This window comes from Triturus cristatus, chromosome 1_1, assembly GCF_964204655.1.
Source record: "Triturus cristatus chromosome 1_1, aTriCri1.1, whole genome shotgun sequence".
In the NCBI taxonomy this organism is placed as follows: Eukaryota; Metazoa; Chordata; class Amphibia; order Caudata; family Salamandridae; genus Triturus; species Triturus cristatus.
In genome coordinates this window covers 221385095-221397384 of record NC_140579.1, presented here as the reverse complement: position 1 = coordinate 221397384, position 12290 = coordinate 221385095, and the positions used below count along the sequence as shown (strand labels likewise).

General features: G+C 41.2%; 1 protein-coding gene across 1 annotated transcript in view; it reads right to left on the bottom strand.

Moving 5' to 3' along the window:
- LOC146870019 (ras-related protein Rab-29-like) overlaps positions 1-11350 on the bottom strand; it is a 37553-nt gene extending 26203 nt beyond the window's left edge. The window contains exon 1 of the mRNA XM_085640897.1: positions 11293-11350. Coding sequence (XP_085497023.1) covers positions 11293-11350 — 58 coding nt within the window. The remainder of the gene's footprint in view (positions 1-11292) is intronic.
- Between the last annotated feature and the right edge of the window lie 940 nt (positions 11351-12290).

Genomic DNA, 12290 nt, shown 5'->3' with positions numbered 1-12290 from the left:
TTACAGCCATGGCATCATGCAAGACAACCAGGAGCTCTCATTCCTGGGCACCTGACAATCACAAAGTAGGTGCTTCTCGTTCTCGCACTGTCCTACCAAACAGCCACGAAAAACAGATTATTTGTTCTTGAGGGAGAAACTGCGTACAGATTCCACAACTGTTTCAGTCATTCCTAAGAACTTAGCCTTTTTACTTTTTTAACATCATTCACTCAACCTGCTGAAGAGACATCAGGGGCCGTATTACAGAAGGTGCTGCGGGGGCGCAACAGGCGCAACAGGCGTTTGCGCCGCCTTTGCGCGCCCCCGGGGCACTTTGGTATTGTAAAAAGGGGGGCACAGACGCTTGCGCAGCCCCTTCTATAATACCGATAGTGATGGCGCGCTTAAAGTGCCAGCGCTATCAACAAAGGTTGTTCCCTCAATTGCATAGGGGCGTACCCTATGCAAATGAGGGGATTCCTTTGACTCTGCGCCCGCGCCATATTACAGATACGGGTGCAGAATCAAAGGAGCCCTCAGGAGGCGCATTGACAGTACGCCATATAAAAGGTGGCACACTGTCAGTGCGCCTCCTGACAGTAGCCCTCTGCAGGGGTCAAAGGGGTTCCCATGGACCCTCACAGACATTCCCTTGCAGGTGGGGGGGATCTCTAATCCCCTTTGAAAGTGCAGGTGGGTGCCACCTGCACTGTGAAAACACGGAGCGGCTGCTTACATGAATGCGCTGCCCCCAGGGAAACACATTCACCATAATGGCGTGCCCGGTGTACCTTTTCAAAGGTGCGCTTGGCGCAACCATTGTCAATGTGGAATACGGCCCCTGGACTCTAGTCGAAATGGAATGCCAAACAACATGAGAATAGTGTTCCATAGCCCTCAGTAACCTCTATGATCAAGGTCCCTGGGATTCCTTGGAGCATTTTGCAGATCTTCCTAATGAACAAGCATTTGCAATGCAATAGGTCTCGCATTTATGCAAGTTTAAGCTATTGGTATTGTAAATGGCTTTGTGTTTCATTTATGTTTCAAAAACCAAAACATAAATAAAAGGCATTGTGATTTACAATGCCAATTGCTCAAACTAGGGTAATTGCGAGACCTTTTGCATTGCAAATGCTTGTTTCCGTTTCAAATTATGCCAGCAGTAGCATAATACACAAAGATATTTCTTTCACGAAGGAAGGGTGCAGGACCAGGGACACCTAGTAACAGCCTGTGGTACTGCGCCCATTTCTTCGTGAAAGGAATTTCTTTGCGTATTATTATTTTTTTTTTTTTAGGATTAGCGGTTATGATCAAATACGTTTAGATAATCCAGGGAGGAAAAGGAAACCGCAAACATAGGGAGCAGATGGATGGCTTGTGTGATCAGAGATCCCAACATGCAGACAACGGGAAATAATCGTAAAATAATGGAACTCCAGAGGTTAATTAGCGGAGAGAAAGACATGCTCCCTCAGTGGAGATGAATCCTAAATGAAGCATTGTGTAAATGTGAGCGATTGGCGTTGCAGATGCTAATTAGTTGTTTTCCATTTCAAAGTATGCCAGCAGTACGCAAAGAAATTTCTTTCACGAAGGAAAGGGTGCAGGACCAGGGACACCTAGGGACAGCCTGTGGTACTGCACCCTTTTCTTCGTGAAAATAATTTCTTTGTTTATGCTAATACTGGCATACTTTGAAATGAAATAAAAATTAGCATTTGCAATGTCAATAGCTGGTTTCCATTTCAAAGTATGCCAGCAGTACGCAATGAAATTTCTCTGGCGAAGGAAAGGGTGCAGGACCAGGGACACCTAGGGACAGCCTGTGGTATGGCACCCTTTTCTTCGTGAAAATAATTTCTTTGTTTATGCTAATCCTGGCATACTTTGAAATGAAATAAAAATTAGCATTTGCAATGTCAATAGCTGGTTTCCATTTCAAAGTATGCCACCAGTACGCAAAGAAATGTCTTTCACGAAGGAAAGGGTGCAGGACCAGGGACACCTAGGGACAGCCTGTGGTACTGCACCCTTTTCTTCGTGAAAATAATTTCTTTGTTTATGCTAATACTGGCATACTTTGAAATGAAATAAAAATTAGCATTTGCAATGTCAATAGCTGGTTTCCATTTCAAAGTATGCCAGCAGTACGCAATGAAATTTCTTTGGCGAAGGAAAGGGTGCGGGACCAGGGACACCTAGGGACAACCTGTGGTACTGCGCCCATTTGTTCGTGAAAGGAATTTCTTTGCGTATCATTATTTTTTTTTTTAGGATTAGCGGTTATGATCAAATACATTTAGATAATCCAGGGAAGAAAAGGAAACCGCAAACATAGGGAGCAGATGGATGGCTTGTGTGATCAGAGATCCCAACATGCAGACAACGGGAAATAATCGTAAAATAATGGAACTCCAGAGGTTAATTAGCGGAGAGAAAGACATGCTCCCTCAGTGGAGATGAATCCTAAATGAAGCATTGTGTAAATGTGAGCGATTGGCGTTGCAGATGCTAATTAGTTGTTTTCCATTTCAAAGTATGCCAGCAGTACGCAAAGAAATTTCTTTCACGAAGGAAAGGGTGCAGGACCAGGGACACCTAGGGACAGCCTGTGGTACTGCACCCTTTTCTTCGTGAAAATAATTTCTTTGTTTATGCTAATACTGGCATACTTTGAAATGAAATAAAAATTAGCATTTGCAATGTCAATAGCTGGTTTCCATTTCAAAGTATGCCAGCAGTACGCAATGAAATTTCTCTGGCGAAGGAAAGGGTGCAGGACCAGGGACACCTAGGGACAGCCTGTGGTATGGCACCCTTTTCTTCGTGAAAATAATTTCTTTGTTTATGCTAATCCTGGCATACTTTGAAATGAAATAAAAATTAGCATTTGCAATGTCAATAGCTGGTTTCCATTTCAAAGTATGCCACCAGTACGCAAAGAAATGTCTTTCACGAAGGAAAGGGTGCAGGACCAGGGACACCTAGGGACAGCCTGTGGTACTGCACCCTTTTCTTCGTGAAAATAATTTCTTTGTTTATGCTAATACTGGCATACTTTGAAATGAAATAAAAATTTGCATTTGCAATGTAAATAGCTGGCTATTTTGAATAATACGAAAGGTTTTGCACTGTAAATCCTCTGAGCAGCCTCCTGTGTGGCTTCAGCAGTGAATATGTAATTGCGGCAGGAAGCAAAGAACAAACCTGCAGTTTGCCCAATATAAGTTAAAAGGTAGGACAAAGTGAAAGGAAATGCGCATCCACGAGGTAAGAATCTTAGGCAGGCTGAATGGAAGTGAAGTATCTTCTGATACAAAGAAACAGTAGGCTGCAAAGACAAGCGGCCGGAACGAGGGAGAGTAGGCACCCCTCCCCCAACCAGATGGCACACTGCAGGCAATTAAGTGCGAGCAGAAGCGGAAGAAAACTGTAGTTAGGCGCCGCTGCCTCGGGACTACACGGAAGTGACAATAGGGCCAACAGCCAACAGAAATCAAGAAAACAACAGCAATGCTAAATTTAAACCAATCACGAGGGGCAGGAGAAATTACACGGAGGTGAAGCCAATATATAAATTACTTTAAGTCTCGCTGAGACAGCGCATGCAGCGCATGCGCTGCCACACGCGAGACCTAAAAAAGGGGATAATCTCCTTTGATCAGATAACCAGCTCTAATAAACAGAAGAGATGTAGGCACATGGCTATTTGTTTGGGTGTATTTTTTTTTCTGAATTAAGAAATTACTGAGATATTTAGCTCTGTGAAAATATTTTCTAAAAAATACTCTACAATTTTAAAATGGATAGAACAGAGCAGTTGAATAAAAAAATTGAACATTGTGGGTTACGCAGTCGGGTTTGTTTGAAAATGCACATAGAACTATACAGTACAGACCTATTGGCAATAGGCAGAATGAGAACTTGGTTGGCTAATAAAAATAGCAATTGTCATATCACCTGAATACATTTTGTTAGGGTAGTCTGAAATAATGCTGGTAAAATTCAAGCGTATAGTCTGCGCCTCTGTTCTTGCCAAATTACAGTTTGCAAGATTATGGCTGGACTGTAACCCAAGGTCAAATATATAATTCCCTTTTGGTACACCTATGCGGAAACATTCCACATATACTCACTTATTTCCCACTCCAATTTACACAAAACTGAACCGTCAACTTGGAAAGTTAAAAAATGAGCATTCATACTTTAAATTAAACCACCATTCATTCCACATTCATGAGAGAAATGAATGATGGTTTAATTTAAAGTATGAATGCTCACAAATGCTTATTATTATTTTACTTTCCAAGTTGACGGATATAGAAACACTTATGATAATTATGATGTGCAATTGAAATGACATAAGACACAGTTTGTTTTGAATTGTACATTTTATTACACCTGTGTGAATAAAGTGAACAAATTAGACAATATATGTTTATCTTTCAAATAGGTCTGATGATTGATTAAAGGAGAGGAGAGCAAAAATATTTTTTGGTCCCGAGGAAGGTAGTTCCATTATTTTAATCTACCGATACGCGTCAACACCCTGGTTGTCATTACATTTGTATTGCCCTGAACACTGTCTTGATAAAGCATTGATGATTTACATGATGTTCAGTTGATATATGTTTACGAATTAATGTACTCAATGACAAATGTGATTTTCTTTTCGAAAGCTCTTTCAGTTGTTTAAAAAAAAATGAAATGTGTATTATTTATGTTTTTAGCAATGTTTTGATATATGTATGAATCAGATTCTTTTTTATTAAATGGTATTTATACGTTTTTCGATATCCGGTTCAGTTTTGTGTCTGTAAATTGGAGTGGGAAATAAGTGAGTATATGTGGAATGTTCCCGTATAGGTGTACCAAAAGGGAATTATATATTTGACCTTGAGTCATACGTGGTGCCTTGTCCCTTTTGGGTTTTGTGAGGCACCTCTCACTGTATCTTGGACCGTAACCCGCCTGATGTGAAAGAATGGTGGCATCAATTTATCGGGTATGGAAATGGCAATTATTAATCACGGTAACAAATCGCCCTACAAATAGTTTTCTATTGTATTACAATTGCATTACAATTTTTTGTATTACAATTGCATTACAATTTTTTGTATTACAATTTTTAAATGGGTACAATTTAACAATGAAAAAGGAATTTACCCTTCAGGGTGTCCAGAGAACATATTAATGTTTAAATAATTGGTATGTTTAAAGGAACTCAAAATGAATGTTGTGGTGAGTCCATGGTGAATGAAAAACAAAAGCGATAAGTCTGGTTTTTATGTCTAGCTTGACAGTACAGCTGTTGCCAGACGTGATGTGATCAACCTAAAAAAGAGCTTTCAGGAGTACTACAGAGAGTGGCCTTTGTTACCCCCACATGTTGGTAGCCAGAAGTATGTTTTCATTGGGCAGAAGCTGTGTGCTTCCACTTTAAAAAATACAACCCCTCCACACAGCTGTGGTTATTTTGTTTATTTATCCAGCAGCCTGAGGCAGCAGCAGTATGGCTGCCTGAGCTTGAACGATAAGTGGCACAAATGGCATTGTAATGGTTTTAAGGTGTCTTAGACAACTAGATTATTTACACTGTTAGTTTTTCTCTGGCAGCAGCACAGATGGCTTGAAGGCAGTCAAGAGTAAAGTATTGCAGTTCCAGCACCCTCCCCTTCCATCATTAACTTTAGAATTCAAAATGCAGATTTGTGTTTGAGAGCAGTATGAGATGCCCAGGGCTACACTAATCTATATTGACTTTTAGGTTAGGCTTGACAGAGCAGTGTCACATGACATTATGTAATTAATAAAAAAGAGCTTCCAGCGTAGTACTGAAAAGGGGGCTAAGGTTCCATCCTTGTTGGTTCCCCAGAGTACAGGGTTTGATTGGGATGAATCTGTAGTTCCCTAAAAGGCTGCTCGGATTGCACTTTTTGGCTTGTGGCAATGCTTATACTAGATATGGTTGGACTGAGATGGTTATGTTGGCAACCCAACAATCATGGATATAGGCCTAATCTGTTTATTGTGAAATGCTGTGAGAAATGCACAAGGTCTAACATGTTAATTGTAAAAAGCATATGCCCATGCGCAAAGATTTCCCTCCAGTCAATAGGTCATTTAAATGTGGATTGTTATTACTCTACATTAAAGCCTACAGCTAGGTATTTTGTTACCTCGAATCTCACTGATTACTGTAGTAAGCAAGTGTTTTGGTGTTTACTGCGAGTAAGGAGTATGGATATAGGCTTACTCTGTAAGAATCTTTCTTAGGCCTATTAGGAGGGATAGCATTTAGGTTAGCCAAATGTATTTTGTATACCTTTCTTATTTTATGACTGTGTGCCTGCTGGCTACCTTGTGGAAAATCGTAAGCTCAATACCGTAGGCCTGAGATGGCCATGGTGACAATCTATAGTGTTGATTGATGCACTGAGAAAAGTTACACCCAATGCCCTAGGTCTGGTCGGCTCATTATGAAACATTATAACAAGGGCAATTGGTCTAACATATTTATTGTGAAAAGCATTTGTCAAACCCAGTAAACCTTTAACTGTTGGTTATTACATTGTGGTATTTGCTACAGACAGGTATTTTGTTACATGTAATCTCACAGTTTACTGTAGTAGGCAAGGGTGTTGCCCAGCCACTCTGACAAAGCCTGTGGGTTTTCACTGTGACGATTCTTGTTAGGCCTTCAATGAGAAAGGTTACATATTGATCTGCAAGCTGTGTTTTTTTTAAAAATATTTTTAATTCTATGACTATTGTCAGATAATGTGAATAGGCCATTGTCGGGTAAGGTAAGTTGGACATTTCATTGGTACATAGAGAAAATACATGGCAGATTTCATTGGCTTGATCTGTTTATTATGTAACGTTAGGACAAAGCCAATAGGCTTGACCTACTTATTGTGAAAAGCATGTGTTAAAGACAGTAGGCTTTTAATAATCGATTGTTTCGACACTGTGCTAAAGCCAAAGCCTGTAGGCAGGTATTTATTACATGGATTCTCACAGACAACTGTAGTAGGCAAGGGTTTGGTGTTGATGATTCGTTGAAACAGATACCAAAAGAATGAAAAAACACAGTCGCATCAAGGGGTTTCTCTAAAAATTGTATGGGACCCTCATCAGCAAAGCTTGGTCAGTAGCATGTTGTCCCACTGGCGTAATAGTAACTGTTAGCATGATAATCGGGTCTATCTTTCACCAGAAGGAGGTGTCTCAGACGCACTAATACACAGCTGATCACCTTGTGACAGCCGCCTGAGGATCGTGTCCCCAACCCAGGATAAGCATACCAGGACAAGCATACCAGGACTTCAGCCTCTCGAGGCCCAGCTGCTTCATCTCCATTCTGTCTTGGCACTCCAGGCCGCCCGCCACTAGCTGCCCCTCCTGACAGCCACCTGTGGATCAGGGCTGTGACCCAGGTCACCAGCCTACTTTCAGACCCTGGGCTACCCGTTTCACGCATCGGTTCTGCAACCCCTGGATTCCAGCCAAACTTGATGTAATTCCTTCCCCCTTTCTCCCAGGCATTCTTCCCCCTCCTTTGCGCTTTACTCCTGCTCATTTCCTTGGGGTTGGCATTCCTCCCGGTGGCTCATGCTTGGCTGAACCGCTGGTACTTTGTTTCCTCCTTTTCTGCCCCACACCCCTCAGCACCTTCATTCAGGAACCGGGTCCTGATGATGATCCTTAATCGCTAGGATCCAAACGCCATCGACATACCAGAGCAAGTTCCGGCGCCTTTTTACTATGGTTCATTAAAATGCTTAAAAATGTGTTAAATTTATGCAAACAATTAACTGAACCACAAGTCCTTGTGTATATATTTGTCACTTCTCCACTGTCACAGTTTTTTCACTTGTCACCTGCGCCGTCCACCTTTGAGTGTCACGAGCACCTGCATGCACAAAGTTTTCGGGTTACTTACTGTTGTGGATAAAAGAAGTCCAGATGTAGCCAGGTAGTAAGTTATACCAAGGTACTTTATTGAATCCAGTTATAGATGATAAAGATGGTAAGTATGATGATCTATAACCCCACCAGAAGCAGCCTCCCTACTGCTAAGCCTGCACACACCAACTGACACTCAGCACATCACCAGGCACCCATGCATTCCATTACATCACCAAGCATTCCAACACTCATCCTGGCTGAGCAGTCGGGAAGATGTAACTAAGGGAAAGGAGAAGCGACAATTAAGTCACAACATATCCACGTTCGTTACAAAAATAAATGACAGAAATAAAGCAAAGAACAAAGGTAAAACTTATAACCAAGATAAAGACAAAAGCAATGAACATTACATGCAGAAATGTGAAAATGTGAATTCAACAAACTGAAAATACAACACGACTAAAGGTTGCAAAAATCATTAAATACGTTAGCATCACCAAATAGAAGACATCACATTCAAAAATGTCCTAATTGCAATAAAACACGGAATGAATTGGTAGAACATTCTTGTAGTCATAAAAGCATTCAATTATGAAAATGCATTAAATCATGCAAAGAATTACCTTGAAATCACTCTCACCCATCTCCTTTCCTCACAAGAGAAAAAATGCAAGCACACGGCACACTATAATGTACGCATGACATGAACTACCGTCACAGGCAACACACATACGCACTCCTATAAACCTGACAGGGCCTAATGTCTCAAGTAAAACACACTACACTGTAAACTCTAGGGCGAGCAACCCTATAACGCATACACTACACGGTAAATCTGAAAAGACTAAATGTCTCAGGCAACACACATACTCTCCTGTACACCTGACAAGACCTAACGTCTCAGGCAACCACGCATACTGTGCACCTGACATTACTTCCCGTCGCAGGCAATGCCCACCCTACACCGTAGACACTAGGCCAACCAACCCTATACCGCAAATACTGCGCTGTACACCTGACAAGACTTAACGTCTCAGGCAAAACACCTCGGAGTACACAACCCTTCACGCAGCACAAGGATAAAAAACCCTATAGCTCAGTACCAAGCACATAACATTACCATGCAGTACCAGGGAACAAGACCCTTAAAACAACGAAATACAGCACCCAAACGCAGTACAATACAAGTAGGCTAGTAATCAATGATAGCCTCACTAAATTTCATAGTATAAATTAACCTCACTAAATTCCATAGCATAAAAAAACAGCACACTCAACAATAAGTCAAGAAAATGAGCACATCATATAACAACACATAGGTGGAAGGGAAATAGAGAAAGAGACCTGAAGAAATGAGGAAACAAAGCAATCAGCAGTAAGTGATTGTAAATAAAGATAAGCAAAAGCATATCATGTACTGACAATTCAAAAACAAAACTCCATTATTCGAATAAATCAACACTGCTTAGTAAAGCAGAAACTTATGAAACTTCCTCATTTTTAACTGTGCCTCATTAGTGAAAACCTTGAAGAAAACAACAGCAGGGAATGTTCTCCATCATTCCAGGCACAAAGATGTAAAAGTAATTTTGCAGGACTAGAAATCTTGTCATTGTACACAAGTTGTTGTGCACACAGAGATGGATTGAGCTGCTGCCAATTACTTTCACGGTCCGAGATCAAAAACGAGATGTCAGTGGTCCTACCTTCCCGGTTAAATATTGACCATTGGACACACAGTAATCATGCGAATACACCTAGTCGTAGAAATCGAGCTGGACGTAGCATGGTAATAACAGGCGATACACGAAGAAGATAACTAGGAAGAAGTCGACGTGCTTCAGACTTACTTGTAGATTCACGTGAAACAAAGATGGTGGCACGTAATTGATGCTGCGCAGGATGCCTCACATCGCCTCTGATGGAGCAAGGATTCAAGAAAAACAAAACTTGCTTGGAACAAATCCTTCATTAACTTTTACTAACCGTTAAAAGTTGTAGATGAGACAAAACTAATATACACCAAGCACTGACATGTGGGTAGAAATCTTTACGCATGCCTAATTAATGTGGAATAAAGTGCAACTCGATTAAAACCCGCTTTAATTTGTAAAAACGATTTGCACATGCGCAAGCTAGAATTACATAGAGATAACGTGACTACCTCGCTTTTGGAGGGAAATCTTTGCGCATGGGCAAGAAATGACTAACATGTGGTCTTGCGGAACCGCATGCCAGGCATCGGCTTGCCTGAACTAAAAAGAAAGCCGCTTACGTTAATGCTTTTGCCCAAAAAAATAATAACACGGGATAGAGTAGAAGTGGGTGGTGAACAGTAAGAATTATATATTTGAGAGAATAACATCTGTTTATGATTCTTTTATCAATAGTGTGCATTTGGGCCTGATTCGCATATGACAGAGAGAGACACTGAAGTCGAATGACAATGAGTTGCACATGCTCAATAGACTCGGAATATGACCCAATGACTGGAGAAGTGAACTGCTGCCAAATATCAATGACAGAAGACAGAAGACGTGGGAAAGTGAAGACGTGTATGCCTCGTTTATGGTCCCTGTTAGCAGCCGTATTGTCGGAATCCTGCTCCCGCATCGTCGATCTGTCTCACTACTGTACTAACTCCGGTAAGTGCCCCGTGCCTGTTCACACATGCTAGTCAACCCTTCTCACTACCCGCAACTATTCCCTAACCTTGTCCTCCTTCGTCCAACTCCGTAGTAACCTCATCCAAGGTTCGCTGACCCTTGACCTTCGAGCCAAGACGAGGAATACATTACAATATCCTAGCCCATCGGCCACGACTTTCCTTTTATACATCAAGTAAGTTTCAATATCCCCTAGCGCTTAGCACTTATCTTCCAACCACCTTGATCCACTCAACTAATTCGTCCCCTCTCTTACTCCAGAATTCGTCTCTGATATAACTGCGGCCGCGGTAAGCCATCGACCTTCACTTTTTATTCCGTTTCACTGTAGCGGTTCCGCTCCAAGACTATCACGAGCACAACTTTAGGCATTTGTCACCCGTCACCGCAACCAATATAGCATGTACTCGAATGCACACGCATCGGCTGATCAGTGATTTCACACCTGCCTGACAACTTTCTCCACATTATGCTGGTTTGCTCTTAAATATTGATTGGCATTAGCAACGTGTATAATTTCTACAATAATTTGAGTGCCATTTTCACTCTTTATTGTTTCACCATCCACTTGAAGTAATAATGTGTTGCGTTTACTTTTATACCGACGGTATTGCTCCTCCTTATGCCTTAGTATCACTACTAGCACATGGTACAAATTGTAATGTGTAGGTCTTTGTTGTCACCATTTTAAGTCATGGCTCCTCTGAGTCCATAATGTTCATAATACCTTCTCCTTCTTCCTTCCCCTTCTCTTCAAGGTTATTCAGGTTGTACCTTACAGGCATTATTGTCCTTTGTCCTGATGATGATCCTTGCATTTACTTAGTAGGATCGAAACGCCGTCGACACTCACAAATACCCGATATGTTGTAAAAACCGTGATTTTGACACATAAGGGTGTTGTTTAAAATGTTTGTTTCTCAATTATCTATGATATCTATAACAAACTATGTTTTTATGCCTGAACCTTCTTGTCTCTTTGACCTAATGTATGTACTGGACGCAGGCTTGTGTCCCACTTTATGAATCTTCTAATTGTTTGGTCATTTTTCTATATTAGTAAAACTCATGACCTCTGTCCGGCTGGACAAGTCTCTTAAATTATAAGTACTGATTGGGTCCTTATTTATCACTAACTTTACACTTCCTATGTCTAGGGACATTTGTTGCTTAGAATTACGTAATTCCCAGGGTCCCTAGTTGACCTTCTTTGGGTGCTCTTGTTGTTACTAAAGATCGTTTATGGAGCCTGCATTGAAATTATTATTAAAAGATGCAACAATTTATGAATGTGAAAGAAAGCATGAATGAGCTAAAGTGGAAGGGTTTGCGAAACAATGGTACCTTAATAAAAATGAATATATCAGCATAGTGTGATGAAAACTCCCCTAGCCCTGTCCAATCATATTCCGTATTTTATTGAATTTTGCAACTATTGAGGTTGGGACATGTAGAAATGAAGACTATAACTAGAGTGACTTTAGAATGTTAGGGGGCTGCTGCTATTTGCCAAGCGAAGAGAAGCCAAGTTAAGCTTGCTGCTGCTGGGTCGAGAGAGGGAAGCTGGGTCGAGCAAGATCAAGAAAAAGAAGAGAGAGAGCAGTCTGGGAAGATTCAGATCCGAATGACAGCCTGTTTAGATTAGAAGATCCCGGAAGAACATCGAGGAGGGAGAGAGTAAGAGAGGGATGTGCCGTGGTACGTCGGGTTTGTAGAGAAGTCTAG